General features: G+C 38.8%; 1 protein-coding gene across 2 annotated transcripts in view; it reads left to right on the top strand.

The window, feature by feature from the left end:
• The window catches only part of hcn1 (hyperpolarization activated cyclic nucleotide gated potassium channel 1), a 161,799-nt gene that overhangs the window by 74,584 nt on the left and 60,030 nt on the right, over positions 1-27,185 (top strand). For both annotated transcript variants that reach the window (NM_001124318.1, XM_090191325.1), the window contains 1 exon segment: positions 9,389-9,550. In NM_001124318.1, the coding sequence (NP_001117790.1) occupies positions 9,389-9,550 (162 nt within the window).

Raw genomic sequence — 27,185 nt, 5'->3', positions numbered from 1 at the left:
AAAAAAAAAAAAAAAAAAAAATGTAGTCATCATGTAGTCATTATATAGTCATCATGTAGTCATCATGTTGTCATCATGTAGTCATCATGTACCCACCATGTAGTCATCATATAGTCATTATATAGTCATCATGTAGTCATCATATAGTCATCATGTAGTCATTATATAGTCATCATGTAGTCATTATATAGTCATTATATAGTCATCATGTAGTCGTCATATAGTCATCATATAGTCATCATGTAGTCATCATGTTGTCATCATGTTGTCATCATGTAGTCATCATGTACCCACCATGTAGTCATCATATATTAATGTAGTCATAATGTAGTCATCATGTTGTCATCATGTAGTCATCATGTACCCACCATGTAGTCATCATATATTCATGTAGTCATAATGTAGTCATCATGTTGTCATCATATATTCATGTAGTCATCATGTTGTCATCATGTAGTCATCATGTACCCACCATGTAGTCATTCATGTAGTCATAATGTAGTCATCATGTAGTCATGATGTAGTCACCGTGCACCCACCATGTAGTCATCATATATTCATGTAGTCATAATGTAGTCATCATGTAGTCATGATGTAGTCATCATTTAGTCATCACATAGTCATTACATATTCATCATGAAGTCATCATGCACCCACCATGTAGTCATCATGTGTTCATGTAGTCATCGTGCATTCATTGTGCATTCATCATGGAGTCATCATGTAGTCATTGTGTAGTCATCATGTAATCATCATGTATTCATGTAGTCATCATGTAGTCATCATGTAGCCATTGTGTTGTCATCATGTATTCATCATGTAGTCATCATGTTGTCATCACATATTCATCATGTAGTCATCATGTAGTCATCACATGTTCATCATGTAGTTATCACATATTCATCATGTAGTCATCATGTAGTCAAAGCATATTCATCATGTAGTCATCATGTAGTCATTGTGTTGTCATCATGTAGTTATTATGCATTCATCATGTATTCATCATGTTGTCATCTTGCATTCATCATGTAATCATGTAGTAATCATGTAATCATCAGGGTAGTAATCATGTAATCATCATGTAGTCAGTCATCTTATATTTATCGTGTAGTCATCATGTAGCCATTGTGTTGTCATCATGTAGTCATCATGTAGTCATCACATATTCATCATGTAGTCATCACATATTCATCATGTAGTCATCATGTAGTCATCATGTAGTCATCATGTAGTCATTATATAGTCATCATGCATTCATCATGTAATCATAATGTAGTCATCACATATTCATCATGTAGTCATCACATATTCATCATGTAATCATAATGTAGTCATCACATATTCATCATGTAGTCATCACATATTCATCATGTAGTCATCATGTAGTCATTATATAGTCATCATGCATTCATCATGTAATCATAATGTAGTCATCACATATTCATCATGTAGTCATCATGTAGTCATCCCATATTCATCATGTAGTCATCATGTAGTCATCATGTATTCATCATGTAGTTATTATGCATTCATCATGTAGTCATCATGTAGTCATCATGTAGTCATCATGTAGTCATTATATAGTCATCATGTAGTCATCATGTAGTCATTATATAGTCATCATGTAGTCATGTTGTCATCATGTAGTCATCATGTAGTCATTATATAGTCATCATGTAGTCATCATGTAGTCATCATGTAGTCATTATATAGTCATCATGTAGTCATCATGTTGTCATCATGTAGTCAACATGTAGTCATTATATAGTCATCATGTTGTCATCATGTAGTCATCATGTAGTCATTATATAGTCATCATGTAGTCATCATGTAGTCATTATATAGTCATCATGTAGTCATCATGTTGTCATTATATAGTCATCATGTAGTCATTATATAGTCATCATGTTGTCATCATGTAGTCATCATGTAGTCATTATATAGTCATCATGTTGTCATCATGTAGTCATCATGTAGTCATTATATAGTCATCATGTAGTCATCATGTAGTCATCATGTAGTCATTATATAGTCATCATGTAGTCATGTTGTCATCATGTAGTCATCATGTAGTCATTATATAGTCATCATGTAGTCATCATGTAGTCATCATGTTGTCATCATGTAGTCATCATGTACCCACCATGTAGTCATCATATAGTCATTATATAGTCATCATGTAGTCATCATATAGTCATCATGTAGTCATTATATAGTCATCATGTAGTCATTATATAGTCATTATATAGTCATCATGTAGTCGTCATATAGTCATCATATAGTCATCATGTAGTCATCATGTTGTCATCATGTTGTCATCATGTAGTCATCATGTACCCACCATGTAGTCATCATATATTAATGTAGTCATAATGTAGTCATCATGTTGTCATCATGTAGTCATCATGTACCCACCATGTAGTCATCATATATTCATGTAGTCATAATGTAGTCATCATGTTGTCATCATATATTCATGTAGTCATCATGTTGTCATCATGTAGTCATCATGTACCCACCATGTAGTCATTCATGTAGTCATAATGTAGTCATCATGTAGTCATGATGTAGTCACCGTGCACCCACCATGTAGTCATCATATATTCATGTAGTCATAATGTAGTCATCATGTAGTCATCACATAGTCATTACATATTCATCATGAAGTCATCATGCACCCACCATGTAGTCATCATGTGTTCATGTAGTCATCGTGCATTCATTGTGCATTCATCATGGAGTCATCATGTAGTCATTGTGTAGTCATCATGTAATCATCATGTATTCATGTAGTCATCATGTAGTCATCATGTAGCCATTGTGTTGTCATCATGTATTCATCATGTAGTCATCATGTTGTCATCACATATTCATCATGTAGTCATCATGTAGTCATCACATGTTCATCATGTAGTTATCACATATTCATCATGTAGTCATCATGTAGTCAAAGCATATTCATCATGTAGTCATCATGTAGTCATTGTGTTGTCATCATGTAGTTATTATGCATTCATCATGTATTCATCATGTTGTCATCTTGCATTCATCATGTAATCATGTAGTAATCATGTAATCATCAGGGTAGTAATCATGTAATCATCATGTAGTCAGTCATCTTATATTTATCGTGTAGTCATCATGTAGCCATTGTGTTGTCATCATGTAGTCATCATGTAGTCATCACATATTCATCATGTAGTCATCACATATTCATCATGTAGTCATCATGTAGTCATCATGTAGTCATCATGTAGTCATTATATAGTCATCATGCATTCATCATGTAATCATAATGTAGTCATCACATATTCATCATGTAGTCATCACATATTCATCATGTAGTCATCATGTAGTCATTATATAGTCATCATGCATTCATCATGTAATCATAATGTAGTCATCACATATTCATCATGTAGTCATCATGTAGTCATCCCATATTCATCATGTAGTCATCATGTAGTCATCATGTATTCATCATGTAGTTATTATGCATTCATCATGTAGTCATCATGTAGTTATTATGCATTCATCATGTAGTCATCATGTATTCATCATGTAATCATCATATAGTCATTGTGTTGTCGTCATGTTTTCATCATGTATTCATCATGTAGTCATCATGTATTCATCATGTAATCATCATGTAGTCATCATGTATTCATCATGTATTCATCATGTATTCATCACATGTTCATCATGTAGTCATCATGTATTCATCATGTAATCATCATGTAGTCATCATGTATTCATCATGTAGTCATCGTTTTGTCATCATATAATCATCATGTAGTCACAATGTAGTCATTATGCATTCATCATGTTGTCATCATATAATCATCATGTCGTCACAATGTAGTCATCATGTTGTCATCATATAATCATCATGTCGTCACAATGTAGTCATCATGAAGCCAGTAGGAAGTGAAGAGCAGGACAGAACTTTGAGTGGCTCCACCAAATCAGAGAAATTGTAGCAGATAGTGAGACTTTGAAGGCCCTATCTTGGTTCTCTGTTAGTCTGACTCATTATCCATGTAGAACATATTATGTTATGCGTCTCTGCTCTTTCTGCTTTCTGCCTCTCTCTCTCTCTCCTCTCTCCCTCTCTCTCTCTCTCACTTTCTCTCCCTCCTCCCTCTTTCTCGCACACACACACACACACACACCCACCCTGGCCCATCTGTTTACTCCAGACTGTCTTTCTGCTGACCAAGCTTATTTTTAGACACCGAAGAATCAGTGTTCCCTTCTGGGCTTGATTAAACCTATCTTATTATCCGGATCACGAATGATCAGTAGCACTCGTTACGTGGTACAGCTCTCTTTATAGGAGCCACGAAGGGACACAGAGGGTGGAGTTCCAAATGGCACCCTATTCCCTATGTAGTGCACTTCATTTGACCAAAGCGCTATGGGCACTGGTCAAACGTAGTGCACAATACAGTATATGGAATAGGGTACCATTTGGAACACATCCAGCTGGTCTTTATAAGGGTTAACAGAGAAGAGAAGAGTTCATCATATAAACATCTCTCTCTGGCCGCGTCAATGTTTGTCCTTCCCTGTTCAGTAGTTATTCAACCATTTTAACAATGGAATTAAACAGTAAGAATGTCATGTTATATATAAAATGTCAGATGCCTTGACTTGTGTTCTGCATGTGCAAAAAACACATCCTTGTTGTTGCTTGAATATCTATTACAGTTAGCTTCTGAAAGTCCAGTCGGCCTGCTTGTTTTTCCCCGACCTTGCATTTACAGTGTTCAACAAGTCATTCCAAGTAGCTAATTATCCCCCTTAGGGAACATTTTTAGAAAAGCTGCCCAGAAACAGAATGTCACCATTTCTAAAATATATGTGAATTTTGTTGAGCATAAAAATTATCTTTTTTTAATCTGTCATTTCCTTGTGCTGAAACCATACCATAAGATCCCATTAAAACGTTATTCAAGTCATGCATTAGTGACTTTTAAAACACACATTTAATAGAGAGGAGAAATTATATCACCTTAAAAATAGAGAACAATTACTTCATCAAACCTCGGATTGGGGACTTAATTTGGAAGGAGAGAGAAGGCAGTCGACAGGTTCAACAATATGTTACTTTTTTAATTTTTTTATTACAAAATGGGTGATTGCTGGTTTATCATGCGAAACTGGCACTTTGTCGAATTGTCACTCGGAAACGCTTCCAGATTTTATGCAGAAAGAATTGGAGCTTTGGCAAAAATGAGTAATAGAATAAGCAGCCAGGAAAGAAATAATGGGTTTCCTATGCAAATCACTCTCTGTGGAGAATGAGCGGTTAGAGTGGAATTCATGGAAGCGTGAGCGGATTCTCTTTTGTTCAGATCCAATGTCAGCCAAACCTTTTCTCAAGAGCTGTTCTGTTCAGTCACCCTGTAGATAAACTTATATTCTATCAGCTAAAACCCTGCTTCGTCTCTACTTAACCCTTTACAGCAGTGGGCTAAAGTCAGGGTTACACAGTGTTTCTTTGGAGTCTTAAACAAATCTACTTCGAAATAAAAGTATACACTTCAATTGGGCTGACTCCATTTAGTCGACTGGTCGATTGTTTGGTCGATGGGCTGTTGGTCGACCAAGATTTTTTTAGTTGAGCAGTGGCAAATATATTTTTAAAATGTCTGATTCACACCTGTCTGCTTCAAACCTGTCTGATTCATTGTGGAGGCCTGTTTGAGTGGACTAATCCATTGTAGAGTCCTGTCTGAGTGGACTAATCCATTGTGGAGGCCTGTCTGAGTGGACTAATCCATTGTAGACTAATCCATTGTGGAGGCCTGTCTCAGTGGACTAATCCATTATAGAGGCCTGTCTCAGTGGACTAATCCATTGTGGAGGCCTGTCTGAGTGGACTAATCCATTGTGGAGGCCTGTCTGAGTGGACTAATCCATTGCAGAGGCCTGTCTCAGTGGACTAATCCATTGTGGAGGCCTGTCTCAGTGGACTAATCCATTATAGAGGCCTGTCTCAGTGGACTAATCCATTATAGAGGATCCATTGTGACTAATCCATTGTGGAGGCCTGTCTCAGTGGACTAATCCATTGTGGAGGCCTGTCTGAGTGGACTAATCCATTGTGGAGGCCTGTCTGAGTGGACTAATCCATTGTGGAGGCCGCAGGGATGACACACCAGTATCACCAGTAGTACATTTACTGTTAATTACCATAATTTCTAATTACAATGTTTGTTACAGTAATTCCTGTTAATGCATTCAGTGTGTTGTTATTACAGTCATACCGTTGTCATTGTCTGATTGGACACGTTTCATGCAGAGCGCAGGAAACGTGTCCACTTGTGAGAAAAAAGTTTGGGTTAATTTTATTCAATTTACAAGGTGTCAATTTATTAATTGTTTGTTTGTGTCGCTCCTGTCAATGGGCTACCTGGCCCAGGCTACCTGGCCTAGGATACCTGGCCTAGGATACCTGGCCTAGGATACCTGGCCTAGGATACCTGGCCTAGGATACCTGGCCTAGGATACCTGGCCTGCGCTCCAATGTAGGCTTACAGATCACCTGATTTATAAATCTGCCCATTTGGGGATCTGATACTGTTTCTGATTGGCTTAACTCACAATCACTATGGAGCTTCTCAAAGTCATTTTTTATTCACCTCCAACAGCAAGTAAACAAAGTCTATTTTTACATCCATTGAGAATGATAATAGTTCCTCAATGTAGTCTATTTGAAAAATATTTCCAGCTCTCTCCCTTTCGATAACCACTCAGCATGAAAGGGGAAAAAAGTGTCATGCTCTGATCCAGTGGAAACATCATCAATTAGTCCAGCCTTATTACTTCTTATCCCTTGTGCTAATGTGTATGTCTGTCCTGAGCTCACTGGCGCAGGAAACTCTGAGAGCACAGAATATTTGAAAGGTTTGCAAGTTTGTTAGCAGGAGCTTTGGGTCTGACCAGGCCATGTGTAGCCAATGTGATTTATAGGATTAGGATATTTTCTACCTGCAGGTTGCAATGTTTTTATTTGTTGGCTTTATGTAGGCTATTTTTACATATTGGCAATGGCAATAGAAGTTACTTTTAGATTTCTATCATTTTCATTGAGATAGAATTGATTTTGACATTGATTATGAGATATGAAGACTTTATTATAAATGAAAGGAAACTGTTCCACAGAAATGTGCATATGAAAATGACACGCACATCAGTAGAAATGGTTTGATAACCTGGCTCTCTAAATGGAAAAAGGTTGGCGCCCGCTGGTCTAGCCTTTTACTTTCAGGAGCGTAACAGAAAAATCTGGAAGGCCACTAGCAGCTGCCAGCTGGAGGAGGGTCAGGACGGGAATACATCAAACCAAATGTATTTATAAAGCCCTTCTTACATCAGCTGATATCTCAAAGTGCTGTACAGAAACCCAGCCTAAAACCCCAAACTTCAAGCGGTGCAGGTGTAGAAGCACGGTGGCTAGGAAAAACTCCCTAGAAAGGCCAAAACCTAGGAAAAAACCTAGAGAGGAACCAGGCTATGAGGGGTGGCCAGTCCTCTTCTGGCTGTGTCGGGTGGAGATAATAACAGAACATGGCCAAGATGTCCAAATGTTCATAAATGACCAGCATGGTCAAATAATAATAATCACAGTAGTTGTCGAGGGTGCAACAAGTCAGGGGTTTCTTCTTCTGGTTAGGCTATATTGATCTCTGGCTCCCTCTTTAGCAATCGATTGGTCGAAAGAACAGACGACTCTCGGTCGACCAAGATTGTTTTTAGTCGGGGACAGCCCTAACACCTCACACACATGGTTATGGGCTTAAAAAGAAGAAGACCCCTGTACCATGTCAGATATAGAGTTGAAATGTATTCAATTTTGAGTTTGCATCCCTATATCACACTTTAATATTATCACAGAAGATTTAAATATACCACTTTTTTTGTTTTGTGGCTAGTGCATTGGCTTGGCTATGTCCTCCTCTGTACTTACAGTACACCCTCTAGGTACAGAATCAACCGTGTTTTCTTGGCAACTTAATTCAAGCATCTTCGTCAAGACCACTATGGATCAAGCATCTTCGTCAAGACCACTATGGATCAAGCATCTTCGTCAAGACCACTATTGATCAAGCATCTTCGTCAGACCACTATGGATCAAGCATCTTCGTCAAGACCACTATGGATCAAGCATCTTCGTCAAGACCACTATTGATCAAGCATCTTCGTCAAGACCACTATGGATCAAGCATCTTCGTCAAGACCACTATTGATCAAGCATCTTCGTCAAGACCACTATGGATCAAGCATCTTCGTCAAGACCACTATTGATCAAGCATCTTCGTCAAGACCACTATGGATCAAGCATCTTCGTCAAGACCACTATGGATCAAGCATCTTCGTCAGAGCACTATTGATCAAGCATCTTCGTCAGACCACTACTGATCAAGCATCTTCGTCAGAGCACTATTTATCAAGCATCTTCGTCAGACCACTATGGATCAAGCATCTTCGTCAAGACCACTATGGATCAAGCATCTTCGTCAAGACCACTATTGATCAAGCATCTTCGTCAAGACCACTATGGATCAAGCATCTTCGTCAGACCACTATGGATCAAGCATCTTCGTCAGACCACTATTGATCAAGCATCTTCGTCAGAGCACTATGGATCAAGCATCTTCGTCAGACCACTATTGATCAAGCATCTTCGTCAGAGCACTATGGATCAAGCATCTTCGTCAAGACCACTATTGATCAAGCATCTTCGTCAAGACCACTATTGATCAAGCATCTTCGTCAGACCACTACTGATCAAGCATCTTCATCAGAGCACTATGGATCAAGCATCTTCGTCAGACCACTATTGATCAAGCATCTTCGTCAGAGCACTATTGATCAAGCATCTTCGTCAAGACCACTATGGATCAAGCATCTTCATCAAGACCACTATGGATCAAGCATCTTCGTCAAGACCACTATTGATCAAGCATCTTCGTCAAGACCACTATTGATCAAGCATCTTTGTCAAGACCACTATTGATCAAGCATCTTCGTCAAGACCACTATTGATCAAGCATCTTCGTCTAGACCACTATTGATCAAGCATCTTCGTCAGACCACTATTGATCAAGCATCTTCGTCAAGACCACTATGGATCAAGCATCTTCGTCAAGACCACTATTGATCAAGCATCTTCGTCAGACCACTATTGAGCAAGCATCTTCGTCAGACCACTATTGATCAAGCATCTTCATCAGAGCACTATTAATATTGGGAACCTCTGTTCTTTCTCAATCTGTTTCCCAGATTATCCATATTGTAGCATTCCGGAAATGAATTTTGGGGAATTCAGATCAACCTAATTTGTTTTTCCTCTGTTCTCTCTCTCTCTCTCTCTCCCCAGATTTTCCATATGACGTATGACCTGGCCAGTGCTGTGGTAAGAATATTTAATCTGATAGGGATGATGCTACTGCTGTGCCACTGGGACGGTTGTCTGCAGTTCCTGGTCCCACTCCTACAAGATTTCCCTCAAGATTGTTGGGTGTCGCTAAACGGTATGGTTGTAAGTATTATACCCCTTTTTTACATCTTGTTTGTTTGTTTCAACATTTGGGAAATATTAAATGTATTAAATGAACTGAAACAGGACATCCTTGCTTTTAACCCATGGTGAGGTGGACTGCGTTGTACTACAAGGGAGCATAGAAGGCTAGCCATCACTCTGAAACGATTATGACGTATTGTTCCTATTGTTAAACCACATACAGTGCATTCGGAAAGTATTCAGACCCCTTCCCCATTTTTCCACATTTTGTTAAGTTACAGTCTTATTCTAAAATGTATAAAATAAAATCAAATGTATTCAGACCCTTTGCTATGAGATTCGAAATTGAGCTCGGGCGCTCAGGTGCAACCTGTTGCCATTGATCATCCTGGAGATGTTTCTACAACTAGATTGGAGTCCACCTGTGGTAAATTCAATTGATTGGACATGATGTGGAAAGACACACACGTGTCTATATAAGGTCCGACATTTGACAGTGCATGTCAGAGAAAAAGCAAGCCATGAGGTCGAAGGAATTGTTCGTAGAGCTCCGAGACAGGATTGTGTTGAGGCACAGATCTGGGGAAGGGTACAAATCATTCTGCAGCATTAAAGGTCCTCAAGACCACAGTAACCTCCATCATTCTTAAATGGAAGAAGTTTGGAACCACCAAGACTCTTCCTAGAGCTGGCCGACTGGCCAAACTGAGCAATTGGGGAGAAGGGCCTTGGTCAGGGGAGGTGAACAAGAACCCAATGGTCTCCCTGACAGAGCTCCAGAGTTCCTCTGTGGAGATGGGATAATCTTCAAGAAGGACAACCATCTCTGCAGCACTCCACCAATAAGGCCTTTATGGTATATAGTTGCCAGACAGATGCCACTCCTCAGTAAAATGCCTTCGGAGCTACATAAATGATTTATCATTACACTGCAGTTGAGGAACAATGGGAAAGTACTTCTGCTTTGAAATTTGATAAACTTGTAAGCCCGCTTTTGAGAAAATGGTACTTGAATGTTTTGGAACTGGAGAGCTCTTCTTTGTCTACACCTATTCAGCATCGTTCACACCCTCTTAAGCCTCAGCCCCACCCATCTCTTTAAAGATTCACGTGAGGCCATGTGCTGAACAGACTGAGGAAGGTAGTGTAATAAACAACCAACGATTTCAAGACTTAAAGTGGTGAAAGTAGTAGACTACAATAAGGAAAACTCCAGGTAAAAATACACTTTATCTAGTCCACTTTATCTAGTCCACTTTATCTAGCCCACTTTATCTAGCCCACTTTATCTAGTCCACTCTATCTATCAAAATCTGACTTTGGGGCAGGTCATGTTGTTTTTCACTTTACTGTCTCTGGTAAACACACACTGAGTCAAATAAAATCAATGTTTATTTGTCACATGCACAGGATACAGAAGTTGTAAACAGTACAGTGAAATGGTTACTGGCATATTTGCATAGTACTGCACTCGTAGGCCTCACTCCCCCCTATCTGAGATATCTACTGCAGCCCTCATCCTCCACAACCCTCTTAGGCCTCACTCCCCCCTATCTGAGATATCTACTGCAGCCCTCATCCTCCACAACCCTCTTAGGCCTCACTCCCCCCTATCTGAGATATCTACTGCAGCCCTCATCCTCCACAACCCTCTTAGGCCTCACTCCCCCCTATCAGATATATTTACTGCAGCCCTCATCCTCCACAACCCTCTTAGGCCTCACTCCCCCCTATTTGAGATATCTACTGCAGCCCTCATCCTCCACAACGCTCTTAGGCCTCACTCCCCCCTATCAGAGATATCTACTGCAGCCCTCATCCTCCACAACCCTCTTAGGCCTCACTCCCCCCTATCTGATATATCTACTGCAGCCCTCATCCTCCACACACAACACTCTTCATTCAAAGACTCAATCATGGACAGTTGTGGCTGCTTTGTGTGATGTATTGTTGTCTCTACCTTCTTGCCTTTGTGCTGTTGTCTGTGCCCAATAATGTTTGTACCATGTTTTGTGTTGCTACCATGTTGTTGTCATGTTGTGTTGCTACCATGCTGTGTTTTCATGTGTTGCTGCCTTGCTATGTTGTTGTCTTAGGTCTCTCTTTATGTAGTGTTGTGTTGTCTCTCTTGTTGTGATGTGTGTTTTGTCCTATATTTATATAAATAAATATAAGAATTTGTTCTTAACTGACTTGCCTAGTTAAATAAAATATAAAAAATTGTTATATCAAAAATAGAAAGTGCCCAGATATTTTTTATTTAAAAAAATAATTATTAGATGATAGACATACTTGTCTAAATTGATGGGTCGTGTGAAAGAAATGCTAGAACCGGCCCCATAGCCACAACAATAATATTAAACATCTGGATGGGTCACTATTGTCTACACATGTACTGTACATATGTTCATGAAAAACAATAGATGGCAGTAATCACTCCAAGACACACCTGGCTAACTTGATGGGTCATGTAATCATCTGGTAAAGTGGAGTATTTTGTTTAGATATGTAGCTAGCTACTAGCTAAACAGTGAACCATAATCCCAACTCATACAGTACAAATGGATTGTTATAACTAGCCACCATGCATGAAATGGTGTAGTATGAATCTGAAGGTAGGTTATGCTAAACAACAAGGTTCAATGTTATCTAGCTAGCTAACATTAGGCTATAACTAGCAATGCAAATGGATTTCTGAGGTACAAATAATATTACTACACAGATCGCACACTTAACGTTAGCTAGCGAAGCCAGCAAGCTAACGTTCACTAGCTAGCTAACGGAATGCATAAACTTGTAATGAAAATGACTTTCTGAGAAAATTAGAAAGATATAATATCTGAAACTGTAGCTAGTCTCTTACACATATACATGGTTGAACGTTTCACGGCAGACTGGAACCCCTTTAACTAAGTAAAACGGCCCGTTGTTGGTTACGTTTTGTTTATAGCTACAGTTTGTTTGGCCCGTTGAGTCACGTCACTCAGGTTCACACTGACCTTTGTCGATAGCTCCTGCTAAATTCAGGGCAGCAATGATGTTGGGTGCAGTATCAACACTTTTGCCGTTCTCCATTGCTAACGTTTTAATCTTTCAAAAAAGTAGCGGTGGCAAGGATTATCTACACGTACTGAGCAGCTCATTTTTCAGACAAAACATGGCAGACCAAACCAAAATCATATCTCAGCCAGTCATGGCTAGCGGGAAGGTTCCTGCCTTTTTTTTCGTGGCTAAACCTACTAGGCTCGTAATTTTACAATTTTATTCGGATTTAAAGATGGCATACAAATTTGTTATTAAGGAACATGAAAGTTCACATGTTCCAGAAAGGCATTTCTGCCAAAAAAAACGCATTATGATAAAAATACAAATAAATACTTTCAAATGCCTCTCCTGTGAAGTAGTGATGTACCACATATGCCGAGCCTCCTGAAACGAGTCACATTCTGATGGTTGGTTGTTACACGAACAATCTTGGGACAGTAATAATCCCTATCACAAGTGCAGGGGGACATTTTCTAGTGGCCTTTCTCCCAGAGATTAGATTTTTAAACCATGAGGCAAAGATTAAAGGACACTCTTTAATGGAAAGGGGAAAATCTCTACTTTATTAGATATTTGTCTTGTGTTCTGTAGTTTAGGATTGCAATTACATAACAGGGGAAGAGAGATGACTGCACAGATTTACGCAATGTTTTCCTTTTTTTTAAGCAGCACTAGTGGATTTAGTCAAAGTTAGAGGTTACTTGTTGTGCTTAAATCACGTGTGATTTACATACATTCTCTATACATGATCGACTCTATACATTCTACACATTATATGTAACTATTATTTATGGGTTTAAACATACAGAGATCACAGAGACTCTTTACAGTAAACGCTGCTCTATAAGTGGAAGCTGTTTTTTTTTTTATTCCTTTAAAACAATGATCTCCAGATTAAAATGCCCAGATAAATCAGGATCTATGACATAACAGCACTATTATTATGGGTGAAAATGTACTGAGCTCTCAGAGACTCTTTACTGGATAGTGGTAGAAGTTATTGAAGTGTTATTGGCACTAAAAAAAAACAACTTCTCAATTAGAAAACAGCCAATGTGGCATCGATGAGAAACATTTATTCTACTAGCAAAATGTACTACCAAGTGTAAAAAGGATAACTGGGTGTTGTGAGACTTGTGGTTGTGACTTCATCACATTGTACATGAAGGTTGGGTTTGGCTCAACCCTGCCCACATTGCCCACATCAATTATCAATTAGGAGTGCAGCCCTGTGGGGCTAGTTAGGGACCATCATTAAATTACACAATGTACATGGGACAATATGTACCATTTCCAAAAGCTCCTAATTTCAATGACTCGAAAACCTTAAACCAACTAATAATTGTAGAAATGAATTTACAAATATTAAAAGCATTTCATGATAAAAACTTAAAGGTGTCATAACGGGCAGAACTGAACAATTTCCCCTTACATGGGCCAGCTGCAAAGTCGAAATTGGCTATTTTGTAAAAATTCCTGAATATGAAAATTAGGTTTTTGTTCTTAATTTAATTTGATTTGATTTGATGACTTTGTAGCTGTGCCAGCTAGTGACCAATCTACATAGCTGTTTGTGTAGCACATTGTGTAATTTATTGACAATCCTTAACGAGCCCGGAGATACGCTTTCCAAAGTCAAACCAATTTAGTCCTGGTCGCTAACCAGAACAGCTGAAGCGAATTGGTAAAATAATTTGTCTAAATTACACACACACACACACAAGACACCCACAGGTATTTAATATATAATAATATACAGGTAGATAGTAATATATAATAATATATAGGTGGATAATAATATAGAGATAGATATAATAGATTATAATATACAGGTAGAAACTAATATATAATAAAATACATGTAGATAATAATAAAGAGGTAGATATAATAGATTATAATATACAGGAAGAAACTAATATATAATAATATAGAGGTGGATAATAATATAGAGGTAGATATAATAGATTATAATATGCAGGAAGAAACTAATATATAATAATATAGAGGTGGATAATAATATAGAGGTAGATATAATAGATTATAATATACAGGAAGAAACTAATATATAATAATATAGAGGTGGATAATAATATAGAGGTAGATATAATAGATTATAATATGCAGGAAGAAACTAATATATAATAATATAGAGGTAGTTATTAATATATGTAGATAATAATATATAATAATATACATGTAGATAATAATATAGAGGTAGATATAATATATAATAATATACAGGTAGTTATTAATATATGTAGGAATAATATAGAATAATATACAGGTAGATAATAATATAGAATAATATACAGGATTATAATAGTATAGAGGTAAATAGTAATATATAATAATATACAGGTAGATAGTAATATATAAAGATATTCAGGTAGATACTGATATGTAATAATATACAGGTATTTAATATATAATAATACACAGGACAATAGCAATATATAGGTAGATAATCATTTCTAATAATATACAGGTAGATAATAATATACAGGTGGATAATTATACATAATAATATACAGGAAGTTAATAATATTTAATAATTTACAAGTAGATAATAATATATAATTATAAACAGGTTGATATAATATAAAACAATATACAGGTAGATAATATTAAACAGGTAGATATAATATATAATAATATACATGTATATAATAATATATAATAATATACAGGTATATAATATATATATTAATATACTGGTAGATAACAATATATAATCATTTACAGGTACATAATTTATAATAATATACAGGTATATAATATATAATATTATACAGGTATATGATATATAATAATATACAGGTAGTTAATAATATTTATTTTTATTTTTATTTATTTCACCTTTATTTAACCAGGTAGGCAAGTTGAGAACAAGTTCTCATTTACAATTGCGACCTGGCCAAGATAAAGCAAAGCAGTTTGACACATACAACGACACAGAGTTACACATGGAGTAAAACAAACATACAGTCAATAATACAGTATAAACAAGTCTATATACGATGTGAGCAAATGAGGTGAGAAGGGGGGTAAAGGCAAAAAAGGTCATGGTGGCAAAGTAAATACAATATAGCAAGTAAAACACTGGAATGGTAGATTTGCAATGGAAGAATGTGCAAAATGGAAATAATATACATGTAGATAATAATATATAATAATATAGAGGTATATAATATATATTAATATACTGGTAGATAACAATATATAATCATTTACAGGTGGATAATAATATAGAGGTAGATATCATATATAATAATATAGAGGTAGATAATAATATGTAATAATATACAGGTAGTTAATAATATTTAATAATTTACAGGTAGATAATAATATATTATTATATACAGGTTGATAATATACAGGTAGATAATATTAAACAGGTAGATATAATATATAATAATATACATGTATATAATAATATATAATAATATACAGGTATATAATATATATTAATATACTGGTAGATAACCATATATAATCATTTACAGGTATATAATTTATAATAATATACAGGTATATAATATATAATATTATACAGGATTATAGCAATATACAGGTATTGGTAATTTCTAATAATTTCTAATAATTTACAGATAGATAATAATATACAGGTAGATAATAATATACAGGTAGATATAATATATAATATTATACAGGTATATGATATATAATAATATACATGTAGATAACAATATATAATAATATACAGGTATATAATACATTTTTTATTTTACCTTTATTTAACTAGGCAATTCAGTTAAGAACCAATTCTTATTTTCAATGACGGCCTAGGAACAGTGGGCAGAACGACAGATTTGTACCTTGTCAGCTCTGGGACTTGAACTTGCAACCTTTCCGGTTACTAGTCCAATGCTCTAACCACTAGGCTACCCTGCCATCCCATATAAAAATATACAGGTAGATAATAATATACAGGTAGATAATAATATATAATAATATACAGATATACAGACATAGATATTAATATATAAATATATACAGGTAGATATTAATATATAATTATATACAGGTAGATATAATATATATAACAATATACAGGTAGATAATAATACACAGGTAGATATAATATATAATAGTATACATGTAGATAATAATATATAATCACATACAGGTATATAATATATTATAACATACTATAACATATAATAATATACAGGTAGATAACAATATAAAATACTATACAGGTAGATAATAATATATAATAACATACAGGTATATATAATATATAACAATAAACAGGTATATAATATCATATAGGAAGATAATAATATATAATACTATACAGGTAGATAATAATATATAATAATAAACAGGAAGATTATAATATATAATAACGTATAAACTCAGCAAAAAAAGAAATATCCTCTCACTGTCAACTGCGTTGATTTTCAGCAAACTTAACATGTGTAAATATTTGTATCAACATAAGATTCAACAACTGAGACATAAACTGAACAAGTTCCACAGACATGTGACGAACAGAAATTGAATAATATGTGCCTGAACAAAGGGGGGGTTTCAAAATCAATAGTAACAGTCAGTATCTGGTGTGGCCACCAGCTGCATTAAGTACTGCAGTGCATCTCCTCCTCATGGACTGCGGCAGATTTGCCAGTTCTTGCTGTGAGATGTTACCCCACTCTTCCACCAAGGTACCTGCAAGTTTGCCACCAGCTGCATTAAGTACTGCAGTGCATCTCCTCCTCATGGACTGCACCAGATTTGCCAGTTCTTGCTGTGAGATGTTACCCCACTCTTCCACCAAGGTACCTGCAAGTTTCTGGACATTTCTGGGGGGAATGGCTCTAGCCCTCACCCGCCGATCCAACAGGTCCCAGACTTGCTCAATGGGATGGAGATCCGGGCTCTTCACTGGCCTTGGCAGAACACTGACATTCCTGTCTTGCAGGAAATCATGCACAGATCATCCACAGAACGAGCAGTAGGGCTGGTGGCATTGTGATGCTGGAGGGTCATGTCAGGATTAGTCTGCAGGAAGGGTACCACATGAGGGAGGAGGATGTCTTCCCTGCAACAAGCTCAATCTGATGATGCTGTGACACACCGCCTCAGACCATGACAGACCCTCCACCTCCAAATCGATCCCGTTCCAGAGTACAGGCCCCGGTGTAACGCTCATTCCTTCGACGATAAACGCAAATCCGACCATCACCCCTGGCGAGACAAAACTGTGACTTGTCAGTGAAGAGCACTTTTTGCCAGTCCTGTCTGATCCAGCGACGCTGAGTTTTTGCCCATGGGCGACATTGTTGCCGGTGATGTCAGGAAAGGACCTGCCTTACATAAGGCCTACAAGCCCTCAGCCCAGCCTCTCTCGGCCTATTGGAGACCGTCTGAGTACTGATGGAGGGATTGTGTGTTCCTGGTGTAACTCTGGCAGTTGTTGTTGCCATCCTGTACCTGTCCAGCAGGTGTGATGTTCGGATTCACCGATCCTGTGCAGGTGTTGTTATACGTGGTCTGCCACTGCGAGGAAGGTCAGCTCTCCGTCCTGTCTCCTTGAAGCGCTGTCTTAGGCGTCTCATAGTACGGACATAGCATTTTATTTCCCTGGCCACATCTGCAGTCCTCATGCCTCCTTGCAGCATGCCTAAGGCACATTCACGCAGATGAGCAGGGACCCTCTTTTGGTGTTTTTCAGAGTCAGTAGAAAGGCCTCTTCAGTGTCCTAAGTTTTCATAACTGTGACCTTAATTGCCTACTGTCTGTAAGCTGTTAGTGTCTTAACGGCTGTTCCACAGGTGCATGTTCATTGATTGTTTATGGTTCATTGAACTTGCATGGGAAACAGTGTTTAAACCCTTTACAATGAAGATCTATGAAGTTATTTGGATATTTACGAATTATCTTTGAAAGACAGGGTCCTGGAAAAGGGACGTTTCTTTTTTTTCTGAGATTAGGTATATATACAGTTGATGTCGGATGTTTACATACACCTAAGCCACATTTAAACTCAGTTTTTCACAATTCCTGACATTAATCCTAGTAACAATTCCCTGTCTTAGGTCAGTTAGGATCACACTTTTATAATAATAATGTGAAATGTCAGAATAATAGTAGAGAGAATTATTTATTTCAGCGTTTATTTCTTTCATCACATTCCCATGGGTCAGAAGTTTACATACACTCAATTAATATTTGGTAGCATTGCCTTTAAATTGTTTAACTTGGGTCAAACGTTTCGGGTAACCTTCCACAAGCTTCCCACAATAAGTTGGGTGACTTTTGGCCCATTCCTCCTGACAGAGCTGATGTAACTGAGTCAGGTTTGTAGGCCTCCTCGCTCGCACACGCTTTTTCACTTCTGCCCACACATTTTCTATAGGATTGAGGTCAGGGCTTTGTGATGGCCACTCCAATACCTTGACTTTGCTGTCCTTAAGCCATTTTGCCACAACTTTGGAAGTATGCTTGGGGTCATTGTCCATTTAGAAGACCCATTTGCGACCAAGCATTAACGTCCTGACTGATATCTTGAGATGTTGCTTCAATATATCCACATACTTTTCATTCCTCATGATGCCATCTATTTTGTGAAGTGCACCAGTCCCTCCTGCAGCAAAGCACCCCCACAACATGATGCTGCCACACCTGTGCTTCACGGTTGGGATGGTGTTCTTCGGCTTGCAAGTCCTCCTTTTTCTTCCAAACATAACGATGGTCATTATGGCCAAACAGTTCTATTTTTGTTTCATCAGACCAGATTACATTTCTTCAAAAAGTATGATCTATGTCCCCATGTGCAGTTGCAAACTAAAATCAGTCTTTTTTTATGGCAGTTTTGGAGCAGTGGCTTCTTCCTTGCTGAGCGGCTTTTCCGGATATGTCGATGTAGGACTCAGTTTTACTGTGGATGTAGATACTTTTGTACCTGTTTCCTCCAGCATCTTCACAAGGTCCTTTGCTGTTCTTCTGGGATTGATTTGCACTTTTCGCACCAAAGTACGTTCATCTCAAGGAGACAGAACGCATCTCCTTCCTGAGAGGTATGACAGCCGTTTGGTCCCATGGTGTTTATACTTGCGTACTATTGCTTGTACAGATGAACTTGGTACCTTCAGGCTTTTGGAAATTGCTCCCAAGGATGAACCAGACTTGTGGAGGTCTACAATTGTTTTTCTGAGGTCTTGGCTGATTTTCTTTTGATTTTCCCATGATGTCAAGTAAAGAGGAACTGAGTTTGAAGGTAGGCCTTGAAATACATCCACAGGTACACCTCAAATTGCCTCAAATGATGTCAATTAGCCTATCAGAAGCTTCTAAAGCCATGACAACATGTTCTGGAATTTCCAAGCTGTTTAAAAGGTACAGTCAACTTAGTGTATGTAAACTTCTGACCCACTGGAATTGTGATACAGTGAATTATAAGTGAAATAATCTGTCTGTTAAAAATGGTTGGATAAATAACCTGTGTCATGCACAAAGTAGATTTGCCAAAACTATAGTTTTTCAACAAGATATTTGTGGAGTGGTTGAAAAACTAGTTTTAATGAATACAACCTATGTGTATGTAAACTTCCAACTTAAACTGTAATATATAATAACATACAGGTAGATAATAATGTATAATAATATACAGGTAGAGAATAATAGATAAATTATAAATTATAGATGCAGGTGCAGTCCTGAAGAAAAGGGGGAACAGTTTGGGTCTTGGACTTGGTTAGTTCCCTTGATCTTTGAGGTAAATAGATTTTGTGTCAGGCAAGATTCGGAGATGAAGCTGAAATCCATTTAAAGTGTTGCAATGTTTACTCAGGAGAAAGTCTCCAGAACCCATTTTGTTGGGTCGGGCTAGGCGGGCTAAAGATCTTTCTTAATTTAGCTGCTGAAATGGCACCCCCCTAAAGAGCTACTACTTCAATACGGCTGAGCAGGGAGCCTCCCAAATGACACCCTATCCCTTATAGTGTGCACTACTTTTTTAAAAGTAGTGCACTATATAGGGAATAGGGTGCAATATGGGAAGCACCCTAGTGCCTCAATGCCATTGAGCAGAGACCCTATGGGCCACAGGATCTAAACTGTTTATGTGCAACTTGATGTAGAGGGTTTCAGTTCCCAACGTGATTAAAAATCCATCAATAACAATCTCGCCCTGTAGCTCCCATCATGCTCAATGTAATTGTTATGAAAAGTTTAAAGATGAGCTGTAGAGCTAATGTGCTTTTGGGTGAAGTGAAGTTTTCCTGGTTTGTTGCCAGACAGGTGATTGGCTGCAAACAACAACAAAAAACACATAATTTAAATTAAACAACAAGGCTGGAGTGTTCTAACATAGACTGTCTCTCTCTCTCTCTCTCTCTCTCTCTCTCTCTCTCTCATCCCTATTCGCCCTCCCTCTCTCACTCCACGCTATAACGGAGGTCAAAAGCCTCTGGTTGCCCATTTCAAATGGATGAGATGGAGTTGGAAATTGCCCCCTTGGGGTCTTGATTGTTAATGCTTGCCCTGGGTTCTTGCCCTTCTCTTTTTTCAACCGGACAGAAATATCTGTGATATGGCGTACACACAGACCGTTCCTAGTCAGTGCACTGGAGGTGCAGTGTCAACACTTTTCAGCATCACAACTGCCAACGCCTCACTCTACTGTACTGTCAGGCAACAGGGAAACTTACCTAAACCCAGTCTAATAAATCTGGCATGTCTTTTTTATAGTCTGTAAAGATTTATCAAAATGATCTCATCCTCCCTCCTACAGTAGGTGTTTGTTGTAAATGGGGTTTCATACGTAATCAGACAAATAACCTCTTCTCCTATGGAACATAAAAGAAAAGGGTTATTTATCTAACATAATTTGTTTAATTCTGTATGCCAAATTTAAAACCAAATGTTCCTTTTAATACAGTAGAAGCCGTAGCTGCATCCAAATTATTTTTAATCATGATCCTTAAAGGAAAACTCTCTCACTCAAAAACAACATTTGTCATCAAATGTGGCCGGGAGACACTTTGCTTCTTGAATGTCCAATATCTTGAAAACTTCACTGCTGACATGCAAAACATTTTGGGACTGTATCAGTAGATTAATGACAAAAATACCAAAATATAGTTTTGGAGTGGATGTTTCCTTTAATGATGAATCACTCTTTGGTGACTGGATTCAATCTCATCCACTCGCGTGTATTGAATCAATCTCATCCACTCGCGTGTATTGAATCAATCTCATCCACTCGTATGTATTGAATCAATCTCATCCACTCGTATGTATTGAATCAATCTCATCCACTCGTGTGTATTGAATCAATCTCATCCACTCGTGTGTATTGAATCAATCTCATCCACTCGTATGTATTGAATCAATCTCATCCACTCGTATGTATTGAATCAATCTCATCCACTCGTATGTATTGAATCAATCTCATCCACTCGTATGTATTGAATCAATCTCATCCACTCGTGTGTATTGAATCAATCTCATCCACTCGTATGTATTGAATCAATCTCATCCACTCGTATGTATTGAATCAATCTCATCCACTCGTATGTATTGAATCAATCTCATCCACTCGTATGTATTGAATCAATCTCATCCACTCGTATGTATTGTCTTAACCTTCTTTTGAAGTCTGCTGTTGAATAATCGACAATCGATAACACTCTGCTCTGGGAATGCATTATAATTTCCCCTTCACAGAGATCAATGCTGATGAAAAACTAACTTAAAAGACTTGTTTGCAGCACTTGTTTTCCCTTTAGGGCAGTTAGTCTCCAGGGGGTTGGCTTAGTTACCGAGCTGTTTTTTTTTTTTTTTTGTAAGGTACTATGTGAGGGCCTCAGAGAGAACCAAAAGGGAGGTAGGGGATATGTGGCTGTAGATGTGAGTCACTTTGAACCAGCCGCGGTCTAGTATTACTCACTCTTATTACTCTGTATCTCTGCACAGCCACTGATAGGGATGTAGGCAATGCTTGACTTGGGCAGAGGTTCACCGGAACTGAGTACCGGAACATCAAATGTTCTACTGCTTGAGTTCCTGCACCTCAATATAAACAGCACAGGCACTATAGTTTTGGCAAGTCGGTTAGGACATCTACTTTGTGCATGACAGAAGTAATTGTTCTAACAATTATTCTGACAGATTATTTAACTTATAATTCACTGTATCACAATTCCAGTGGGTCAGAAGTTTACAACCACTAAGTTGACTGTGCCTTTAAACAGCTTGGAAAATTCCAGAAAATGATGTCCTGGCTTTAGGCTAATTGACATCATTTGAGTCAATTGGACGTGTACCTGTGGATGTATTTCAAGGCCTACCTTCAAACTCAGTTCCTCTTTGCTTGACATCATGGGAAAATCAAAAGAAATCAGCCAAGACCTCAGGAAAACAAATTGTAGACCTCCACAAGTCTGGTTCATCCTTGGGATGGTACCACGTTCATCTGTACAAACAATAGTACGCAAGTATGAACACCATGGGACCACACAGCCGTCATCCTGCTGAGGAAGAAGACTCGTTCTGTCTCCTAGAGATGAACGTACTTTGGTGCGAAAAGTGCAAATCAATCCCAGAACAACAGCAAAGGACCTTGTGAAGATGCTGGAGGAAACAGGTACAAACGCATCTATATCCACAGTTAAACGAGTTCTATATCGACGTAACCTGAAAGGCCGCTCAGAAAGGAAGAAACCACTGCTCCAAAACCGCCATAAAAAAAGACTGTTTGCACCTGCACGTGGGGACAAAGATCGTACTATTTTGAGAATATCCTCTGGTCTGATGAAACACAAATAGAACTGTTTGGCCATAATGACCACCGTTATGTTTGGAGGAAAAAGCTAAATGCTTGCAAGCCGAAGAACACCATCCCAACCATGAAGCATGGGGGTGGCGGCATCATGTTGTGGGAGTGCTTTGCTGCAGGAGGGACTGGTGCACTTCACAAAATAGATGGCATCATGAGGTAGGAAAAGTATGTGGATATATTGAAGCAACGTTTCAAGACATCAGTCAGAAAGTTAAAGCTTGGTCGCAAATGCGTCTTTCAAATCGACAATGACTCCAAGCATACTTCCAAAGTTGTGGCAAAATGGCTTAAGGACAACAAAGTCAAGGTATTGGAGTGGCCATCACAAAGCCCTGATCTCAATCCTATAGAACATTTGTGGGCAGAAACTGAGAAAGCGGGTGTGAGCAAGGAGGCCTACAAACCTGACTCAGTTACACCAGCGCTGTCAGGAGGAATGGGCCAATCTTCACCCAACTTATTGTGGGAAGCTTGTGGAAGGCTTCCCGAAACATTTGACCCTCAGTTAAACATTTTAAAGGCAATGCTACCAAACACTAATTGAGTGTATGTAAACTTCTGACCCACTGGGAATGTGATGAAATAAATAAAATCTGAAATAAATCATTCTCTCTACTATTATTCTGACATTTCACATTATCGTAATAAAGTGGTGATCCTAACTGACCTAAGACAGGAGATTTTTACTAGGATTAAATGTCAGGAATTGTGAAAAACTGAGTTTAAATGTATTTGGTAAATGTGTATGTAAACTTCCGACTTCAACTGTACACCGCATTACGCCCTGTCAGACTATAGCGTATTTTTGGTTAATTCACTCTCTTCATCAGCGAGGAGAATAGTCCTTGTTGCTAGAGTGGAGCATCTCCTCTCCTGTAGACTCTAGTCTCAGGACCAGCCTTAGCCACTAAGCCACGTAAGCGGCCTTAAAAAATAAAACAGAAATAGATTAGCAATTAACAAAATCTCACTTAGGGCCCCCAAAAGGCTAGGGCTGGTCCTGCCCAGGCTAGTTATTATATGACGTGCTGCTAACAGAGGTACAGACAGATCCACATGGAAAACCTCAGACTAGGTCTGACGTTCCTGTTCCCAGTCTGTTCAGGACACGTTAGTGTTTTAACCAAATATTTTAATAATAATGGTTCACATTTTATTGTCTTTATTGTCAATGCCTGGCTGGCCCTGCTCTGCCTGCGTTCTGCCTCACAATGTATTTCTGGGAGCACATTTTTGGCATCCTTACAAAATGGTGCTCTGTATGAGGACAATTCTTTGCGCTTGCTTGTACTTTTGTGCTTTACTGCAGTAATCTGACAACTTCCTCCTTTTCAGGAGTTCTGACAACCAAGAACAGCCAGGTATAAATATAGGTATAGATGTAGTTGCTTACTCCGGCAGTCCGACTCAAACTTCCTCTTCTTCTCACAAGTCTGATAGAGGAATTCTAGAATATTCTAGGTATAAATACTTCATTCCATGCTGGCCCTGTCACAGCCAGCGAAGTGTGATCACAGCATCATCAAGCACCCCAGCTCCCATTTGAGCTCTCCTATAGAAGGAATATTTTAATCTCGCCAGATATGGATTGGATGTCGATACTTTTCTTTCTTTCTGTTGTAGATACTTCTGGGTGAACGGTGTGCTGTGTTGTAGATACTGCTGGGTGAACGGTGTGCTGTGTTGTAGATACTGCTGGGTGAATGGTGTGCTGTGTTGTAGATACTGCTGGGTGAATGGTGTGTTGTAGATACTGCTGGGTGAATGGTGTGCTGTTTTGTAGATACTGCTGGGTGAACGGTGTGCTGTGTTGTAGATACTGCTGGGTGAATGGTGTGCTCTGTTGTAGATACTGCTGGGTGAATGGTGTGCTGTGTTGTAGATACTGCTGGGTGAATGGTGTGCTGTTTTGTAGATATTTCTGGGTGAATGGTGTGCTGTGTTGTAGATACTGCTGGGTGAATGGTGTGCTGTGTTGTAGATACTGCTGGGTGAATGGTGTGCTGTGTTGTAGATACTGCTGGGTGAATGGTGTTTGTGTTGTAGATACTGCTGGGTGAATGGTGTGCTGTGTTGTAGATACTGCTGGGTGAATGGTGTGCTGTGTTGTAGATACTGCTGGGTGAACGGTGTGCTGTGTTGTAGATACTGCTGGGTGAATGGTGTGCTGTGTTGTAGATACTGCTGGGTGAACGGTGTGCTGTGTTGTAGATACTGCTGGGTGAATGGTGTGCTGTGTTGTAGATACTGCTGGGTGAACGGTGTGCTGTGTTGTAGATACTGCTGGGTGAATGGTGTGCTGTGTTGTAGATACTGCTGGGTGAACGGTGTGCTGTGTTGTAGATACTGCTGGGTGAATGGTGTGCTGTGTTGTAGATACTGCTGGGTGAACGGTGTGCTGTGTTGTAGACACTGCTGGGTGAACGGTGTGCTGTGTTGTAGATACTGCAGGGTGAATGGTGTGCTGTGTTGTAGATACTGCTGGGTGAATGGTGTGTTGTAGATACTGCTGGGTGAATGGTGTGCTGTTTTGTAGATACTGCTGGGTGAATGGTGTGCTGTGTTGTAGATACTGCTGGGTGAATGGTGTGCTCTGTTGTAGATACTGCTGGGTGAATGGTGTGCTGTGTTGTAGATACTGCTGGGTGAATGGTGTTCTGTGTTGTAGATACTGCTGGGTGAATGGTGTGCTGTGTTGTAGATGCTGCTGGGTGAATGGTGTGCTGTGTTGTAGATACTGCTGGGTGAATGGTGTGCTGTGTTGTAGATACTGCTGGGTGAACGGTGTGCTGTGTTGTAGATACTGCTGGATGAACGGTGTGCTGTGTTGTAGATACTGCTGGGTGAATGGTGTGCTGTGTTGTAGATACTGCTGGGTGAATGGTGTGCTCTGTTGTAGATACTGCTGGGTGAATGGTGTGCTCTGTTGTAGATACTGCTGGGTGAATGGTGTGCTGTGTTGTAGATACTTCTGGGTGAATGGTGTGCTCTGTTGTAGATACTTCTGGGTGAATGGTGTGCTCTGTTGTAGATACTGCTGGGTGAATGGTGTGCTGTGTTGTAGATACTTCTGGGTGAACGGTGTGCTGTGTTGTAGATACTGCTGGGTGAACGGTGTGCTGTGTTGTAGATACTGCTGGGTGAACGGTGTGCTGTGTTGTAGATACTGCTGGGTGAATGGTGCGCTGTGTTGTAGATACTGCTGGGTGAATGGTGTGTTGTAGACACTGCTGGGTGAACGGTGTGCTGTTTTGTAGATACTGCTGGGTGAATGGTGTGCTGTGTTGTAGATACTGCTGGGTGAATGGTGTGCTCTGTTGTAGATACTGCTGGGTGAATGGTGTGCTCTGTTGTAGATACTGCTGGGTGAATGGTGTTCTGTTTTGTAGATACTGCTGGGTGAATGGTGTGCTGTGTTGTAGATGCTGCTGGGTGAATGGTGTGCTGTGTTGTAGATACTGCTGGGTGAATGGTGTGCTGTGTTGTAGATACTGCTGGGTGAACGGTGTGCTGTGTTGTAGATACTGCAGGGTGAACGGTGTGCTGTGTTGTAGATACTGCTGGGTGAACGGTGTGCTGTGTTGTAGATACTGCTGGGTGAAAGGTGTGCTGTGTTGTAGATACTGCTGGGTGAACTGTGTGCTGTGTTGTTGATACTGCTGGGTGAACGGTGTGCTGTGTTGTAGATACTTCTGGGCGAACGGTGTGTCAGACCTGGGTTCAAATACTATTGAAATCTTTCAAATTATTTTGAGTGTTTGCTGTAGCCTGCCTGGAGTGTTTTATTGGTCCATTAAGCCA

This window comes from Oncorhynchus mykiss, chromosome 12, assembly GCF_057628025.1.
Source record: "Oncorhynchus mykiss isolate SJ-2025 chromosome 12, ASM5762802v1, whole genome shotgun sequence".
Classification (NCBI taxonomy): Eukaryota; Metazoa; Chordata; class Actinopteri; order Salmoniformes; family Salmonidae; genus Oncorhynchus; species Oncorhynchus mykiss.
This window is presented reverse-complemented; position numbering and strand designations above follow the sequence as displayed.